Below are 21093 nucleotides of genomic sequence, written 5' to 3'. Positions count from 1 at the left end.
ATTTCTGGATTCGGTCCCCGCGCTCAAGACCCGCGATAGAAGCTATGCAATAGTTTAATAATTACATTAAAATGGTTAATAAGAATGCTTAATTAACCATTTTATATCTTATCTTAATCTTATCTTAATCTTCTCTTTCTTAATCTTAATATATATAAATCTCGTGTCACAATGTTTGTCCTCAATGGACTCCTAAACCACTTAACCGATTATAATAAAATTCGCACACCATGTGCAGTTCGATCCAACTTGAGAGATAGGATAGTTTAAATCTCAAATCGTTTTAGAAAGAGGGCGAAGCCGCGGGCGGTAAGCTAGTAAATCCACACTTATATTATAAATGCGAATGTAACTTTGTCTGTCTGTTTGTTACTCAATCACGCCTAAACCACTGAACCAATTTGGATGAAATTTGGTATGGAGATATTTTGATACACGAGAAAGGACATAGGCTACTTTTTATTGCGAAATATGTACCACGGGCGAAGCCGGGGCGGACCACTAGTATTATATAGCTTAATTGTAATAAATATTACAAACAAAGCACATTGTACATAGACTTGTCCCCCCGCGTAGAGCTCGGCTCGGAGTGCCGCGAGCTGCCGCCGCTGCCGATGACGCCGCTCGACCATATCGACGCGCCGCGTATGTATTATTATTTATTTATACCGTATATCAATAAATTTCATTAATCTATACTTAATAGAGCAGTGGTGACTCAGTGGTGAGACCTCGGACTTCGAATCGATAAGTCCGGGGTTCGAGACCAGGCGAGCGCGCAGGAATTAAATTGATTTTTCAATTTATCTGCGCATGTTGTAACATCACCACTGCTCGAACGGTAAGGAAAACATCGTGAGGAAACCGACATGTCGAAGAATTAAAAAGTTCGACGACATGTGTCATCCGCCAACACGCACTTGGCCAGCGTGGTGGATTATGGCCTGTACCCTCATAGGAGGCCCGTGTCCCAGCAGTGGGAACGTATATGGGCTGATGATGATGATGATTACTTAATATAATATAATATCTATAGTAATATTATAAAGCTGAAGAGATTGTTTGTTGGTTTGAACGCGCTAATCCTACTGGTCCGATTTGAAAACTTCTTTCGATGTCAAATTTAAATAGGCCATTTATCGAGGAAGGCTATATGCTATATAACATCACGCTAAGACCAACAGGAGCGCGGCAATGCGGGTAAATCCGGGGCACAGCTAGTTTTTAAATAAAAATCTGGGAACATTCGATTTGGTTTTATTTAAAAGAGACTTTAGCGCTCGATATGATTGTTTATTTACAAACACATTGCTCGCTACACATCCTCATTCCTCGCACAAGATTGGTGGAAAAGCACCCTTAATCGTGTTTTTTAGTTTTTTTTTTAACTATTAAGATGTATGAAACAGAATAAATAAATAAATATTTTTAGTATCAAACCGAATAAGCGGTTAGTTAGTACTAAATAAATATACTTATCACCAGGGCAAGCGATGTCACTCCTAGTGCCTGATACCTCATATTCATCATCGGAGGGTGAAGACGATTTCTATGACGCTGATGAAGAACCGGCCTCGCAAACTGATCCTGGACCTAGGTGAGTGTTTATGATGATTGAATTTTAATATTTTATTGTACAAAGTAATAAAAAACATAAGTGGGCAGTTGGGATTGGATATAGGAAGGTTATTACGTTTTTGGAATGTTTTCGACAAATTTTAAAATTCTGAAATGTATTATTTCTTATTAATTAAAATAGAGTCCGAGCACTACTCTTTTTTTCTACCGTTGTTAAATTTATTAATTGTACAGTTTAGTTGATAAAATTTTGCGTAATAGTTTGATTTCAAACGGCAGCAATTAATTTATTAAACAGGACATCTACTTGAGCACAAGAGTAACACAGCATCAAAGTATCAAAAACCTTTATACTATAGCGCTGCCATCTATTAGAAAATAGGTAAACTACTACTGCTTTATTTCAATACATTTCATAATAGAATTACCTAGTCTAGTTTTGTCATGAAAATAACCTTAAAACAATCCCATGGTAGATAAGAATTTATAGAAACAACCGCTAATATATTATTACATAAATACATGCAAGCAAAGCCACGAGGGAAAACTAGTAAATGAATGCACATAGTTAATATAATGTTTTTATTATGCTCACTTGAGACACGACCTCAACAAAATCCGAAACTATCAATTTGAGATCTTTTTATGGAGCACATAAAAGTAACGGGAAAGGGTCGGAAAGGCTCAAACTTACAGCGATCGGTCACACGGCGGAAAAGGGATTTTATATAAGACTAGATTTCCGCCTGCGGCTTCGCCCGCGTTTTCAAAGGAAAACCCGCATAGTTCCCGTTCCCGTGGGTTTTCCGGGGTAAAACCTATCCTATGTGTTAATCCAAGTTACCCTCTATATTTGTGCTAAATTTCATTGTAATCGGTTCAGTAGAATTTGCGTGAAAGAGTAACAAACACACACACACATGCTCACAAACTTTCGCATTTATAATATTAGTAGGATAGGAAATAGGAATATTCGTTTTGTTATATAGAAAAGAAGGCTAAAATGTGATCAACATAGTTGCTTAGCCAAATGTAAGCTGGCAAGGTGTAAAGATTTAACCCCTTTAAAATTTCAATTAAAAGTGCCTTGTGGTTTATTTCTAGGGCTGTTGTTGTTCCTCAAATAGCCGACGACATATTGATAAGATGCTAACGTATGGTAATATTAATTATTTTTTTGTTTTTAAATACCGATGAAATTGCAATACACATGACGAAATAAAATTATTTGTATAGGTCAGTACTATATATTTTTCATGCTGTAGCATACTAACAGGAGAATATGGATTTTATACAAAACTTACGGTCGATTACCGCCTTACTAAGTTACTTCGTTATTTCATTAATAATACTTATTATTTCAATAATAAAATTGCACTCCTGCACTATCAAAATTCCTTATTGAATTTGTACTGCATTAATGAAAGCATAAACTTATGAATTTCTTCAAATCTTCTTTATCATTTTCCTGAATGCTTTTTCTCTAATCTTCTCTATAATTTACTAGCGGTCCGCCCCGGCTTCGCCCGTGGTACATTTTTACGTTTTCTCTCCATAAGAACCATCCTCGTACTTCAAGAAATGTAATAAAAAAAGAATTAACGAAATCGGTTCAGTTGTTTTCGAGTTATGCGCTTACCAACACATTTTGGGATTCATTTTTATATTATAGATTTAATTCCCTGCTTCTAAGGCAAATATATCCGCGTTCGCTCCACGTTTATCCCTGAATCCTAGTGTATAGTAAAGGGTCGATGACCAAGCCGGTCAAAGCCTTTGGGATTCCGCACAATAAAACTGATATCATGAATGCTTTTAACAAAAGATTATTATCGACTAACTGATTAGCTAATTGCTTTATGTTGATATGGAGTAAGTAAATGATAGGTGTGGAAATATCGTTTCAGGAACAATTTTTGATAAATCTTCTTGAGGCCGTTATATATTTCTCTCGTAAAATTTAATAATCTATTTAATAATAAATATGCCAAGTTTTTTATGTATTTGGGTACCTATAAAATATTGTGACATTGTAACAAAGAGCTGCTGTTGACTTAAATCATATCTATGAAACGGTTTCTGGAACGCAGTTTTCTAATGTTAAGGATTTTTATGTATATTTGAAACGTAAATGTGTGTATGGCAATATATTTACGCAACAGAATTCCCAAATCAGGGTCGAGGTTTTCTATTCTTTAAAAATTTTCGACTCTTACACCAGTAAGCACAACATCGAGAAAAAACCTTATTCTTTGCAGCTATTTCAAATAAAATAAATACTAAAAAATAATTATCATGCTATACTTTACAGGTATATATATTCTATGTATTCTATATATTCGTATGTGTTAATGTATTTGAAACAATTAATGGTATTCAAACTAGATTGACCACAATGTATCATCTATATCTATTACCATATCTCTCGATATAATAACGTCCGCGAATCTATTTCCGATATCGACCGATTCTGTTTCTAGGCTACTATCCACGTCCGAATTTGGGCTAATCGCTGCAATGGGTCTATTTCGGAATGTCAAGCGGTTTCTAAATTAGCCGACTTTGTATAATCTAACGGGTACGGATATGGTTGGTAGGTTTATTCATCTATTTTTATATTTTTATTAATAATAAGGATTGAAGTTATCGATACTATTTATATAAATGCACATTTTACATTAATAGAAAGAAAGAAAGATAACAAGATCATGATTCTTCAAATCAATATCATTATTTTATAAGCATTTTATTAGACGAGCAATGATACAAATTAAATTACCTACTACAAATTCATTAAAAAAGACACTTGTTACTTAATATTATATATATTATGTTCGTAACACTTATTTTCCAATAATTCATTAAAAGCTGTAAAAGCCAAAAGGCAACGAGTATTAAAATAATTTCCCCAAGTGTTATTTGAAATGGAAACGTAGGTAGTAAATTGAAACTTAGAGTAAATAGCATACCTCTTGATTCACGAGCAAGACAATCTCGTCTTCTTATTTGACTACGGTATTCTGTTATCGATTATATTAATTTAGAAAACCTTCTGCAAAACCGTGTGCTGTCCCAAATTATTGTGATTATATGAATGCTAAAAAGATGTTGTTCTACATGTTCATCACTGATATGACTCTATATGATCAAGTGCCTATAACTATAAAAAGGCATCTGATCAAAATCGCTTTCAAACCAAGTCAATGTTTCAATATAATAATGAGATATGTATAACTAAGTATAAGAGAGACCTACCGCCTAAATTTTCATTCAAACCAATTATAAGGTGACTTAATTTTATGTAAGAGTTAGGCAATATAAAATTAAACAGCGTAAAGGACTTCAGTAAATCGTACTTTCGAAAGGACATTTCACACAACAAGTCTCTCTTCTTAGTTAGACCGCATATTTGAATAGTAATTTGGACTTCAGTTTAACGATTCTAACGAAGCCAGCATACAAACTACAACGTCAAAGTAACCAATTCTCCGATAACTTAATTTCTGCTCAGCAATCTCGATGCGATCTATTTGAACTTTGACCGTTCACGTCAATTTCCTCAGGACAGTATTGAATCGGTAACAATGGCTGTTGTCTTTATCTCAGTTTTAAAAGCATCTTGATGCGTCAATGTTTTGTCTTTTAATGCATACTTCCACGTAATGGGTGTAGAAATAGGTTGGTAAGAATTAAGACTGATTTCCAGGCACGTGTAATAAATAATAGGCTATAGAAGTAGGTCGGTGAGATTAAAGTTGGTGGTACAAAGAGGGAGATAGTGTTTAATTTAATATCCTTAACTCTAAGTGTAAATATATTGCAAAGTATGAATAGATGTATTTTTCACATCTTCCACATAGGCACATCAAAAATCATAAGAATCGTTACAGGAATTTTATCACATTTCACGCGTTTATGGTGTGATCATAAAGTTGGTTGGATTATTGAAAAAAACTTTATGATTGAGCATTAAAGTTCGCTCGCAAGGGTTCAACTGCTTTACATTCTCAATCCATATCATATTGAAAAAGTTGTAAAAGATCGAATTATATAAGTCGACTTATATTCAAGATTATTATAAAACTATTTCAGCTTAATCATGTTAAAAAACAGTTTCTATTTTCGTATAAGAATTACTTCCTACTCTGGTAAATATCCCCTTATTTTTCCACGTTCCTCAATAAATATCGTTACGGCTTTCAGTGTAGTTCAAGGTCGCAATTAACGGGCTTCGGGCTTCATGACTAATGATAAAATGACATCTAACGACTTTAAATGTGCTAGATACAGTCACATATGGAAGCAATGACGTCTCAAAGCAGTGATTATTCCAGTATGGGCAAGGGATGGCGCTAGACGACCTATATAGCACTGTCTCTTTCCCACATTGGAGTAACTGACGGCATGGTAACCCGCCTGGTGTCCTGGTTTGAAGTTTAACTACTATAATAGTCTATACCACTATAGTCGGTATTAATTGATTTTGATAATAAGGTTATTAAGGCTACTATATTTCTACAGATCATTAAATGACGAATTGCACTAAACATTTATAGAATTACTTAAAATTAAATTAAAATGCTTTGAATTGAGATTCTTCTAATTTAAGACCGCATTCACGCTTTGCTTCAGACGAGAGACCTGAATCGGCTCAATTAAAAAATAATATTTTTCGTATTTCGTTAACAAGATTTAACATAAACAATAATACTACGTTTTATGATAATACAGAATTACGGGAATCACCCCAACATTGATTTTACGTCCCGTTTACGATTTACGACATTAACAAAATCTGGCGACATCGGGTCTACCACAAGTCCACGAAGCCATCGCTTTCTTACAATGTAAACCAGTTAATTTAACTAAAGGAATTACTGGATCGGGGCTAGGCGGGTCTTAACCTTACTGGAAATTTTAAATATGCACTTAATTGTGTTAATTATTAACTACAGCAGCATGTAAATGTATAAAAGTAGATTTCCTTTTACCCGTTCCTCACGTTATATAATTTTGCATTCGTTACCAACATATTTGCACCTTTTATTTTCAATTGCCAACGATTGTAACTTCGGTTGTGGTTACCAAAAAAATATTAGCAACACTTTGTGTTTGTTTCCTTTTTTAACCGACTTCAAAAAAGGAGGAGGTTCTCAATTCGGCCAGTATATTTATTTGTACACTTAACTTTAACATCAATAAAAATCACAAAACATGGTTGTTAAATGTCTGATCAATAGTACTTATAATATATAATCACTATCTATCAGATTTAAATAAAACGCTATTTTTATCATATTATGTTCTTTTTAAGAAAGTTATGTCAATAAAACAATTTTATTACCAAGATGCACTTACATTTTGTACAAATATGAAAATTTGCTATACAAACGTATTTTCTAGACATTATATTAGTATACGCAAAGTAAAAAAAGAAGTATGAACAAAGCACTTGTCTCTAACAAATGGGATGCGTGCTCTGGGAAATATTTTTGCTTAGGTAATTGAGCATCTACTTAGGAGATAAATGGTGATGTCACTTCGTGTCGTTTAAAATTAAGATAGGCCGGAATATAGAGCTCCCAAGTTATGTTAGAATTTTGTTCAAAATTGTACAAAAAAATAGCACCATCAGAATCAAGACTTGTTGTAAATATTGGTTAATAAATATTTGTGCACAAGTCATAAGGAAGGTTATGGAAAAAAAAACCTAGTTCATGAAAATTGGTAAGAAAATATAAATTGTGCGTAGATCGTAAGGTAACATCGTTGATTTCCAAAATGGTGGCTCCTGTAGTAGAACCTATTTTCCGAAACGATAGTAAATTAAATTACCTATGTATTTTGACAATACCTCTAGGTTAGTAGTTTATGAGACAATAATAAAGAGTGTCGTTCAACAAAATTTCATGCGTAAAAACCCTGCAAACATGCATATAAATTATAATTCATATATTACATTAATACAAAACATGTATTAAATCATGTATGTATGTGTAGATATTCGGAAAGCCGTTCAGATAACACGTGCGGAAAATGCTTTTCCTATTTTATTAGCATATCTGTCAATAACAAATGAAAAATTCACCTCTACAGAAACACGCAGATGCTCTATAAATCTTCAAACACATAAAGCGCATATTCACCTTAAATAAAATGAACTAACATCGATTATCTCAAGATTGGTGATGCTTTATTTATAAACAACGCTGGATGCACGTACGTCTGTCGATTTAGCGCTCTGCATTGGATTGGTGTAGTAATCTATTGTCAATTGTCATAGATTACGCTATTGTGCAGATGCGGTAATGCATATTTTTGTACGACTGCAATCTAAATGAGTTTGAGCTTTGTTTATTAGTTGCACTCTATAAATAATGATTGCAGGAACTTAATGAATAAGAATAGATCAAAAATACGTTGAATAGATATGGGATAAGTAGGTAACCCACTTTGAGTATATAATTTAATAACTTCAAAAATTAAATATCTTGTAAAATGTAGAGCAAAAACGAGAAAAAATTTCATGATTTTGGAGGAAGCTCGTACTCAACGTCAGAAAATAACCCATATTTTTACAAATCTTGCTGAACTTCTCAGTAACGATCATGAAATTATCACATAGCCACATCGTTAAAATTACTCATCTAACCTACATGCGTCCAACCCTGACCTACCGCGATTCGACAGCTCCAAGACGTTTGTGTATCATCGTTAATTACAGTAAATTCATACCGACCTCCGCATCTGTATACCAAATCATTGACCGTTTTTCTACGCGTGTCTCAGTGCGCGACGGACCGCGGTGCAGGACGCACGTGCCGTGTTAGAGCTGCGGATCGATAGAATACATCGCGTTACAGTGTGTAATAAGGACAAAACGTTCGTGAACTAGCCCTAATTAGAGAGGAAATTTGGATTTTTCATTAAAAATTGTTGGTGCATGTGCTGATATGAAATTCGGGTTGGTAGCTGTTGAGCTAGCGATTGAGGAATACTGTTTTGCTATAGGAATTTTTTTAGATGTTATTTAGTATCCGTTTCGGTGATTTATCTTATGGCGTGTAAACGTCAGTGTTTATGTATGCTATTGTACATTGGATTTGCAAAATATACGCAACTGATATAACGTTGAAACAATGTAGAGTTTATTTGTAAGCACGTTTTAAAAATTAATTATTATAGTTTTGTTTTTCATTTGTTTGAGTTATTTTTATTGAATTTTGTATTCTTATTATTTAGACTCATCACAATCCCGTGCAAAATTTTTAAGTTATAAAAAGCAAAATGCATAAAAAATTGTCGCTCTCTTGAAAAAGCGTATTATTTTTTATTTTTTTATAAATCGACATTCTATAAAAATAAATTATCAATAACTATAATAATTTTGCAAAGCTCGTAAATAACTTGCGAATGTATTGATTAAGCGTATATTGTTATTTAATTTCACGTTAGTTGAAAATACGCAGTAAGCCGCATATGCGTGGGCTTTGGTTTCGAGTGAGCGGGTTGCTTCGTTTGATCTGAGGGAAATTCGATTTTATTATATACTGTGTAATTATTCTAAGGTAATAAATATTGGTATTGTAGATGTTTTTTACTATTTAAAAAATTAATTAGGTAGGTAATGCATAGGGTAAAAATGAATGAAATGATAACTATCGTAGTATCGGACTATTTGTAGATAAAAAAATATACAAAATAATGTCATTAAAGTAAAAAATCAACGCTCAGAGAACGAGAAAAAAATATTAGAAACATTATTTTCTCAATCTCATTTAAATTCTAAATTACAATCTAATAACAAGTTAATATACTTCTTTGTAACAAAAATCAATTAATAACATTTCTAATCTTTATATTAGGATTTTATTAGGTTTCGAGAACTCATTAGGCAAATCCATGATCTTATATTATTATACCTACTAGGTACTAGTTCGAGCAATATGCCAAATCATTTCTATAATATGTTTTTTTTAATTAAAATATATTAGCTGTGCCTTGTGGTTTTACCTGCATTGCTCCTATTGGTCTCAGCCAGAGGATAAGCTTTCCTCGATAAACCGACTACCTATCAAAAGTGAAATAATTTTTCAAGCCGTGGTTCCTGAATCCTGATGTTAGCGCGTTCAAGTAAACAAACTCATTAGCTTAGTTTAGATTATGAGTATTTGAATTAGATTCTAAAATAACCGGTTCAAGGTTTAATTTCGCGTAATAAATAAAGAAAATGTAGAATGACCTTCAATATTAATGCAGATGTCTCGTTTCAATTAAATTTTATCTAGGACATCCATTAGCATTAGCTTATTTTTGGATAATATTATTTTAATTGATTTTTTATTTGATTAAGAACTCATGGCTCTTTGAAGTATTATATTTTCATTTGTTATCTGTATATTAATTCGTGATTCAGAAAATAGAAAACGTATTTTCTGTGTGTAAATGTAGGTATTCGAAACATAGACGGACCCTTAAATGTTAGTAGATAAATATTTAAGGGTAAAAGTATCATTAATTTCGGTCAAGTAGTTTTTCAGATAGCTTGTAACAAACAAACTTACACACTAATCTTTGCTCTTTATAATATAAGTATTCTCGTATAAACAAAATGGATTTGTAATATCTGCTACAAGTCTTCGTTGAGATTTGCTAACGAAGTCCATAGTGTATTAACATATTTTATATTTTAATCGGATTAGAGACGTTACAATTTTTCGATCTACAATCAAAAAAATCAATTACTTAAATGTAAAATCTTTCCATTATCAGCCTATCAGCTCCCAATACCAATCTGCTTTAGATTGAATGCTAAATTGAATATCGTGAATTTAATTTATCGATAATTTGTTTTCGCAATTCTCTCACTCATTTATTAAAAACTAGCTTTCCAGCCGCAGCTTTGCGCGCGTTTCTTTCGCGCGAAAGAAAAACCTGCATAGTTCCCGTTCCCGTGAGATTTCCAGGATAAAACCTATCCTATGAATTAATCCAATTTACCCTCTATATGTGTGCTAAATTTCATTGTAATCGGTTCAGTAGTATTTGTATGAAAGAGTAACAAACATACACATACACATACATTCTTCCTCATAATATACCTAATATTAGTAGGACTTATAAAAATAAACAGAAGTAAGTTTTAATAACATTTGTGCTACATTTTTATCGCAGTTTATTTTTATAACCGCTGTTATCTTATCAGAGATTAGAAATAAAAAGTGCGGTAGGAAGTGAAAGGATAAAATAAATATTATGATATTATGATATATTATGTAGTTAGATATAAGTTTCATATATTGTAATATTGACATGATGTTAAAAGAGCAACTATGGAGTTTCTTGCCGATTCTTCTCCATCTGCTTTCCGAATCGGTGGTAAATGTTAAAAATACTTACCTATGTAATGACGATTCGAAAGTGCTACTAAATAGTAGTCTAATTGAATAAATGAATGTTTGAGTTTGAGTTTGAAAAGTGATAAAACCGGTTCAGGATATTTGGGTATTTGATTAAAATTAATTTATTTTAACAGGCGTACATATATGTCCTTTCTAATATCTTAAAAAGATGTAGAGTTACTTATTTTTATCGTGAAAATGTAACTGTACACTTTACTTATTAATTAGGTCCAATTGAAGAGCAGTTTCAACTTCAACTAAAACTAAAATTCGTAGTATCTCTTTTCAAATCTATACCAGGTACTGACAGTATTTCATATGTTCACAAATAATGCCAAAAGCAACGCGATAAACTGTTCAGACATTGTTCAGGAACGATAGATGGTATCATTATTTCATCAGCAAAATATATAACATTGGATTGTAGAAAACTATGTAGCATATTATGTAAAAGATATTCCTCCTTTTAGTGGCTAGAAAAATAATTCATAGCACCTTGAACGTAGTGAAATACTCGATATCTTACGCTATTGAAAGTTTCAGCGTAAGCGTATTACGAAAAAAACCTTCACGACTGAAGTTATTAGGTAATCGTGTAACGTGTAATAAGGTGCGGTATGCGGACAAGTGAACGATCGAGATTGTGCGGCTTCTATCGGATTTATTCATTCATTAGCTACGTACAGACAGGTACAGGACATACGTAGCTTTGTATCAGAATAAGGATGTTTGCTAACAGTTCTTTGGTCTGGGATGGAAAATTTCAAAAGTAATGTCCTCATTCTTAAAACTATATATATACTACTAGCGGTCCGCCCCGGCTTCGCCCGTGGTACCTACTTACATGTTTAAACTATCCTATCTCTCAAGTTGGATCTAACTGCACATGGTGTGCGAATTTTATTATAATCGGTTAAGTGGTTTAGGAGTCCATTGAGGACAAACATTGTGACACGAGATTTATATATATTAAAAGATATTCGGTTTTGTTTTGATATGAAGTAACTTGTACGCGTGAAGTGGTTGTTGGATTTATTGAGTAGCATTTGTAATATAAGACGCCCTTTCTAATTAGAAATAATATCAAAGGCCTGAATTTTCAAACTTCAGATAATAATTATAAAGAAGGCAGTCTCTATCCTTCTTTTACATTTTTATTATTCAAGTTTTCTTAGTATTTTTCTGTGACTTTCATATTTAAAACCACCAATCAAAAAATGAGGTCATGCAGCTATGTAATTAGCTTTGTGTAAAAAAGTTAATTACATAGTTTAGAAGTTTATATGCTGAAAATACTATTTCTTATAATCATAGGTTAACCGGCTAAAATCGTGGCTATCCCAGAGAAAATCGTAGCCAAGAAGCCAGTTAATTGCTTCCATGTTTCGTAATTTGTGGGTTTCCATCTCGTTTTCTCGCCATTTGCTCTAATTGCATGTGTATATTTCTTGTCTGCGTATTTTCCGCTACTTTTGCGGGTACTTGCGAATTAATGAAGGAATTAGTTACTATTTACACGATAACACGATTACAAAGATGTTGAAGAAGCCGTAGTATACCCAAGTGAGGTTAGAAAAACTCCGTGTAAAAAAAATTTCAGGTATGTTAATCCACGTTATTAATTATCTGTCCAAGTTTGACCTAAATTAATTCTACCATCGCGTGATTAAGTAACAAAACATGCAAAATATTACACGTGTAATAAAAGTGAAATTGTAGAAGGGAAGCGAATGCAAGCATATTACAGAGAGCGTCATAATCGATTAGCTGCGGATGTTGGCAATCGCGGTGGAACTGAGCTGAATAAGATTGTCGGATATAACGATGAAGGAAATAAATAAAATATATTAATGCCAAAAACTTCTTGAGCACACGACTTAAGACTAAAATCTTAATAATTGTGGGTGCGTGAGTACGGCAGAAGTGTTTTTATGGCAGTATAACTAAAGGGCCAGGTGGGCCACCTGATGTTAAGTGTTCATAAACACTAATATCTAAGACTAGTGGTGTTACAGGCTCTTATTTATTTACCTTACCGAGCATTACATAGCCATATCTAACGGCACCATATCTGCTACCTCTGAAATTTTTCTCTTCAGTCCGTATTAATGAGAAGGGTTCTTTAATAATTATGTTAAAGCTAACGTCGATAAAGTGACGTCTGACCCCTGACATTTCCGCGGTGAAGTTAACCTTTTGGTTGATAATTAATGGTTTTGGCCGGACGGGAGCAGGTGAAACAATTTATATCGTGCATATGTAATATCAAATATTTAGGTACCTATTTTGTATGAAAACTATATATACTATATAATATAGTGGGAGTCGAGCACGCTTAGGCATGAATTGGGCCAGCTCGCACCGGGGAAGGTACCACACCCCCACAGAAGATCGGCGTGAAATAGTGGCATGAAAATGCCATTGTGTTTCGTACGATGAGTGGGGGCACCGGAGGCCCGTATCCCTCTCCTACCCATCCCAATCCTTTCCCAATATTTCCCGTGTTAATCCTTTACAATACCCATCCTCCCCTCCTCTCCTCATATCCTTCTTTTTAAATTAAAAACATGGCAGCGGATTTAAATTTTAGACTACCCTAGGAGGGTACTAACCTCACTAGTGTTAGAGAATCCCTCCCTGAGTATCAAAACTCAGGCTGCCCTACGTACTCTGGGGAGGGCAAAAGTCCGCTTTATAAACCACCTAAGCGTAAAAGGCGCAAAAAGTCATCCAAACCACCACCTATGCTATCAGTAGACTTCTGCAATGTGAGAGGCTTACACTCCAACCTCAATGCCGTCCACCACCACCTGGAGACGGCAAAGCCAGACTTATTATTTCTGACAGAGACTCAAATTCGTCCTCCTCTTGACACATCATACCTTCACTACCCAGGTTACAAACTGGAGCACACTTTTATTCCTAAAGCTGGTGTATGTGTTTTTGTAAAGGAGGATATTAGTTATCGTCGCATCAACAATCTCGTTAGCTCTAACCTGTCAACTCTCTGGCTTCGTATAGACTGCAATGACCATCCTCGGGTCTATGCGTGCGTGTACAGGTCGCATAGTGGTGATGCTGAAACCGACCGGCTTATGGAGCACCTTCAAATCACAGCTGACGCAGTACTCGAACAGATCCCCTCTGCTGAAATCATCGTCTTAGGCGATTTTAATGCCCATCATATTCAATGGTTAGGGTCACGGCTTACTGACCATGCGGGGAGATCAGTTTACGACTTTGCATTGGCTAATGGTCTAAAACAACTGGTGGCTTCGATCACGCGGCTGCCAGATATCGTTGACCATACTCCTTCCATGCTAGACCTCCTGCTCACCTCCCACCCGGATAACTATCGGGTCGATACAGTCGCCCCTCTAGGCACATCAGATCATTGCCTGATTCGCAGTGTGGTGCCAATCTTGCGCTCAAGGCGGCCCCGATCAGGTGGCTGCCGTCGCGTTTGGCACTACAGAGCGGCTGATTGGGATGGGATGCGGGAGTTCTTTTCATCCTACCCCTGGAAGCAAGTTTGTTTTGCACACGATCCTAGTGCTTATGCTGACTCTGTCGCGGATGTGATACTGCAGGGAATGGAACTTTTCATACCAAGTTCTGTAGTTCCCATCGGCGGCAAGTCCCAGCCTTGGTACGGTCATCTCTGCAAAGTGGCATTTCGCCAGAAGCAGGAATGTTTCCGTAATTGGGCAGACGCATTATTAAAACAGGATCCGAATACCAGTGCTCTTAAAAAACAATATAACTTTGCCTCCAGACACTACAAAAGGAAAATAAGCATTGCAAAGTCCGAGTTTATAAGCGGCATTGGCAAGAAACTGACACGCTACCCTTCTGGTAGCCGAGCTTTCTGGTCACTTGCTAAAGCCGCCCAAGGAAACTTCTGTCAGCCGACGTTCCCACCTTTGCGCCGGGAAGATGACACCTTGGCACACTCGCCCAAAGAGAAAGCCGACCTATTGGGCGCTCTCTTCGCTTCCAATTCCACCTTGGACGATGGGGGAAAGGTACCGCCTACCATCTCACGGTGCCAGTACTTTATGTCCGATGTGCGCTTTACACAAAGTAAAGTGCGAAAAGTACTTTTCTCTCTAGACACCCATAAAGCGAGTGGCCCGGATGGTATCCCTGCAATTGTCTTGAGAACGTGTGCTCCAGAATTGGCTCCCGTTTTTTCGCACTTGTTTCAACACTCCTATGATGTCGGCATTGCCCCTGCTTCGTGGAAAACCGCCGCAGTGCACCCGATCCCTAAGAAAGGCGATCAATCGGACCCCTCTAACTACAGGCCCATTGCTATTACCTCTTTGCTCTCAAAAGTCATGGAAGGCATAATCAACCGTCAGCTCTTAGGTTACCTAGAGGAGAACCAGCTGATCAGTGACCATCAGTATGGCTTTCGCCATGGACGATCAGCTGGTGATCTCTTGGCCTTTCTAACTCACCGATGGGCTGCGGCTATTGAGAGTAAAGGGGAGGCACTAGCCGTTAGTCTTGACGTCGCAAAAGCCTTTGATCGGGTGTGGCACCGGGCTCTCCTTTCGAAGCTTACATCATATGGACTCCCCGAGAAGTTACGCACATGGATAGCCAGCTTTCTTGCAGCACGAAATATTCGGGTCGTGGTCGATGGATCGAGCTCGGATCTTATGCCTGTGAACGCTGGCGTCCCCCAAGGCTGTGTTCTTTCACCCACACTATTCCTTCTGCATATCAATGACATGTTACAAATTAGTAACATTCATTGCTATGCAGATGATAGTACTGGAGACGCCTCTTACACTGGCCATGCTAACTTCTCGCATGAAATTGTCGATGAGTGCAGAAACACTCTTGCGTTGAAAATTGAAACTCTTTTGGGAGAAGTTTCAGAGTGGGGTCGTCAAAACCTCGTCGAGTTTAACCCCGCTAAGACGCAGCTATGTGCTTTTACGGCCAAAAAAAAGCCATTTGAATCAGCTCCCCTCTTTTTGAACACTCCCCTCAGCGTCAAGCCTAGCATCGCAATTCTTGGCGTCAATGTTTCTAACGATGTTCAGTTTCGCGATCATTTGGAAGGTAAAGCTTCTCTAGCTTCTAAAAAACTGGGCGTCCTTAATAGAGCGAAGCAGTACTTCAGGCCTGACCATCTTCTTTTACTTTATAAAGCTCAGATACGGCCACACATGGAGTACTGCTCACATCTCTGGGCTGGTGCCCCGTTTTACCAACTCCTTCCACTTGATCGCGTACAACGTAGAGCAGTTGGAATGATTGGCGACCCAAGACTTAGCGATCGACTTGACCCTCTTGCTTTGCGAAGGGACATTGCCTCGCTGTGTGTCTTCTATCGCATATACCATGGGGAGTGTTCAAATGAGCTATTCGAGCTCATACCTGCTGCGGAATTCCATCACCGCACCGCCCGCCATAAAGCCAACTTCCATGCACATCATTTGGACCGCTGGCGAACGAGTACCGTACGCTTCTCGCGACACTTTTTTCCACGTACCACCACCCTGTGGAACAGTCTACCAAGTTCGGTATTTCCGCACATGTATGACTTAGACTTATTTAAAAAGAGAGCCTACACCCACCTTCGAAAGTCGGTAACAGCCTCACAAAGGTAACTTTGTGAGTGCTCATGGGCGGTGGTGATCACCCCACTAGGTGACCCATCTGCTCCGTTACCCGCTCTATTATAAAAAAAAAAAAAAAAAAAAAAAACTGCAGTTAGCACCTATTTTTTTTTGTTTCAATTTCAAAGGATTATTTGTTTTATATGGTGGCAATACCTTGTTTGCGTAAACTTGAAAAGAAACAAGAACATCGACAAAACTCCTCTTTACATTTAAATCCGTATTTGTAGATTGTCCTAAGCTGATTTGGGTAAACACCCCGTTTGACTTTCCATTTCAACAAATCGAGATAGAATTCGGCTTCTTTATCCATTTGTTCCCTTTCTTGTTCTTTTTCTTCTACTGCATTAATGATAACCTATTATATGATAACTGACAAATTGAGCAGTCTTTAGAAAGACTTCTTTAATTTATTTCAAAGATCGAAAAAGCTTGCTATCAACGAATAATATTATAAAGCTGAAGAGTTTGTTTGTTTGAACGCGCTAATCTCAGGAAATATATCATCACGCTGAGACCAACAGGGGCGGAGCCACGTGAGTGAAACCGCGGAGCGCAGCCAGTGTTAGCAACCTGAAGCGAACCGATTATTGTACCAGGGGCGTAAAATTATCGTAAATTTAGCATATTTGGATAGAAATTATTGTGTTTTTAGGATAAAGTCAATTATAAATAAATAAATCATATAAATTGTAATATTGATAGGTATGCAAGTTCTCTACAGTTAATCTTTTTTAAACTACTGCTGTCAAATCAACAGGACACTGAAACCCATTGGGTAAATACCCAAAATTTCACTGTTCCCATGAAAGTTCGATATGAACACGTAACACGTCAAAGAACACGTCAAAATTTCATATTTGTATGGGTGAAATAATATAAATTCGAGAATTTTGCATGATAGAAATTATCGCACGATAATACTATGCTATCGTACATCGTACGTAGGCACAAAATTATCGTATTTGTACAATAATTATTGTACGGTTCCGAACACTGAGCGCAGCTAGCTTTTAATAGCTATAAGCAAAGAGATATAGATAAGTTTATTGATTGCACTATCAGCTGTCGCCAAGTCGCAGTCGATTAGCGTCAATTCAATTTACTTTCACATAAAAACGGGATTCAGGTGAAATTTTCTGTAACTGCAAAAAAAAAGAACCTTGGAGTGTACTTAGACAACACTCTCTCGTGGAGCTGTCATATTAAGGAGGTATGTAAGAAAGTCTACGCAACTGCTGGTTCACTCCGTCGTTTTCAAAATTTTCTTCCCATCCCTACCAAAATTCTGCTAGCACAATCCCTCCTTTTACCCATACTTGACTACGCCGATGTAAGTTATGTTGATATTTCCGTAGACCAATTAAACAAGCTCGAACGTCTCCAAAATCTTTGTATCCGCTTCATATATTTTGGTCTGCGGAAATATGACCACGTCTCTGAGTTTCGTTCTCAGCTCAAGTGGCTACCCATTCGATTTCGCCGGGATGCTCATGTGCTGCAACTACTATATCAAGTTTTGTTTAACCCCAAAACACCAAAATATCTCAAGGAAAATTTTGTGTTCAGAGGAGAAAACGGGAACTCTGTCCGCTCATCGGAAATGCTCCGGTTAAGAATGCCAGCTCATCATACAGGCTTTCTGGGTAACTCCTTCACTGTTCGTGCGATTAAATTATGGAATGCACTGCCGGAACCAATCAAGAAGGCGCAATCTTTGAATATTTTTAAAAATATGGTTCGTGATCATTATTTTTCTCAGTTACCCTAGTGTATATATTATGTGTAATATATTATATATTTTATTAGTATATATATTAACTATATTATTTTTATCTCTTCTCATATGCATGTAATCTATTTGTGTGTATGTATATTATTTAATCTCTTAATTTTTGTGGCTTGTATATTATGGTGTTTTTATTTTATATCATTTTTTATAACTCTTCTTCTTTTTATTTTTGTTCATATATTTATTTATGCTCTGCCCTACTCCTATCCTTTATTTAATTTCTCTCTGTACAACCGGTTGTCTGGAAGAAATCGCTATTTAGCGATAAGGCCGCCGTTTGTTACAATGTATCCTAGATTAAGTCTCAATTTGTAATTTTTAAGAGCAATAAAGTATTAATAAATAAATAAATAAATAAATAAAAATCGTACACTAGCAAGAGGACAAAACCATATACCTTGGCAGACCGTTAGAAGTTTCTAGACTGTGTCGGTGTCGCCCATTGTATTCGACTATACTGCGAATTCTCACACTGCATTAATAATAACATGATAATGTTTTAGCGGCAAGCTGGTTCGCGGCGCGGCGGCGTTATATATCTTTGAGCTTGAAGTTTTTCAATTAACCTCCCTCTGTTGGATCGTTCTAGTACTCGGTAGTTCTTGTAGGTAGTTTAGTATTACGTTGTGTGGTGTGTGTGTTTTTTTTTTTTTGTGTGTCATTGCTATTTTTTTTTCTAGTTTGAGTTTGTGTTTGTTTTTAATTGAAGTTGTATTTAAATAATCGAATCGTAAATAAATTGGTACCTAATAGATACAACTTATGTTCCCATAATTAAGAAAAAAGCATTTTACGTTACGTTTTTCTATAATACCCAAGATAATTCTCAATTTTAAAGCACTCGAAAGTTTTGTAGAGTCACCAGTAATAGCTGAAGATCGTGATAAAGCCCGTAACTGCACTTGTATTTTAAAAATAACTTGCCTTTTATTTATAGCAGACTCCCGCGTGGAACAGACGAAAGCTTTTTTTATTTTATTTGTATATTTTGATTTGAAGTTTTTATTCTGATTTGTTATATCTATTTTTCTATTATTTTCCTCACTCGTTGATACCTAAATAGCTTTTCAATCTTTTCATTTTCCTAAATATCAAGGTTGCCTGGAAGAATTCGCTTCAAAGCGATAAGGCCGCCAATTTGTACGGTGAAGATTCCTTTTGTATCATAGTGTATTCTATATCTGTGCATTGTTTAATAAAGGGTTTTATTATTATGATGATTAATCATTATGATTAGGATTATAAATGAATCTACGCCCGTTATCTATTACGTTATCAATGTAAACATAACTGTTGTTTTTCCAGTGTAAATAGAAATAGAAACAATATTTATTAGGATTCAGGCTCTTAAATATTTTTTCAATAGTGTTAAGATTGTCGACCCATATACAGAGTTCAAAAAATAGGTCAAGTGTATTCCTTTCATCGCAGTCTTAAAAATGAGACACGGCTATTGATATTTGATATACATAAACGAATAATTTCTTCACTTTCACTCGACTCCTTTCATGTTCATAAGTAACTTAAGATACCTATTAGTTAATTTCTTTTATATTATCTATGTCCCAATTTAAAAAAAAAAAACAAATTCGTTGACTTAATTATTGTGATGACCACCTGAGATGTTTTTTTCATATTATATATGTTACCGGAAATGTATGTAATCCGTCATTGTATACAATTCCTAGGAAATGTATAGAATTCCTAAAATCGCTCGGAAATGTGTGAAATAAATTATTTTATACACATTTCCTAGGAAATCTATACATTTCCTAAATAGCTATCGGAAATGTAAAACATTTAAGATATTGATATGTCGCAGACAAATTGTATATAATCTGGCCGTTTACAAACGGTCGGCATTTTGTAGTAACTATGCCGATAATTCGTAATCAGAAATTTTTGGTTTGGATAAGGGGATGGGTTAGGTTAGGTTCGTGTTTTTTTAAAACTACACAGAAATAGGAGCCCCACGAAGTGGGGCTCCGTCAGCTCGCGACCGTCTTTTTGTAGAATTTTGGAAAAAGACGAATTTTCGGCATTTTAAAACAGCTAGCCGTAATGTAATACGGCGGATTATACAATTCGACTGCGCCAAATATACGCGGGGACAGCGGGACGAGGGGACTGATTACTTGCCAAATGAAAATTTGATTTTATAAGAATAAATATAAGTTGATTTTGTGATATTTACGTTAAAAGTTAGATAGTTGATTTTTAAAATATTAATTTGTAAGATAATAATATGAACATAATATTATTACAATTTTACGATATGACTGTTACCCGATTGTATCAATAAGAGCTATAATAAAAAAAAAATAACAACGTGTTTTATTACAGAAAGCATTTACTTTACACATCTCCTAATACGATATTGGAATTGTATACAATTCCTAGGAAGAGTATACATTTCCTAGGATATGCATGCATTAAATAGTTTTTTAAACAATATTTTATACATTTCCTAAATGGTATCGGAATTGTACACATTTCCTAGGAATTGTATACAATTCCTTGATTTCATACATTTCCGGTAACATATACATTATATGGGGAAGGAACTGTCATCTTTAATACAGGTTACCTTCTCGGTAACCTAGCAAAGATGCCAGTCTCGAACCGATGATTGATACATACCTATCACTAAACATAATATGTACAACACCTAATGTATTTAGCTCTA

General features: G+C 35.6%; 1 protein-coding gene across 4 annotated transcripts in view; it reads left to right on the top strand.

Moving 5' to 3' along the window:
* The window catches only part of LOC123698939 (oxysterol-binding protein-related protein 9), a 74831-nt gene that overhangs the window by 30638 nt on the left and 23100 nt on the right, over positions 1-21093 (top strand). For 2 of the 4 annotated variants that reach the window (XM_045645768.1, XM_045645767.1), the window contains exons 7-8: positions 559-645; positions 1486-1597. In XM_045645768.1, coding sequence (XP_045501724.1) covers positions 559-645; positions 1486-1597 — 199 coding nt within the window. The remainder of the gene's footprint in view (positions 1-558; positions 646-1485; positions 1598-21093) is intronic. The other 2 variants (XM_045645770.1, XM_045645771.1) reach the window with 2 other exon arrangements.

The sequence above is a fragment of the Colias croceus genome, chromosome 17 (assembly GCF_905220415.1).
Source record: "Colias croceus chromosome 17, ilColCroc2.1".
NCBI lineage: Eukaryota > Metazoa > Arthropoda > Insecta > Lepidoptera > Pieridae > Colias > Colias croceus.
Note: the sequence above shows the minus strand (reverse complement) of the source record. Positions and strands in the feature narration are given on the sequence as shown.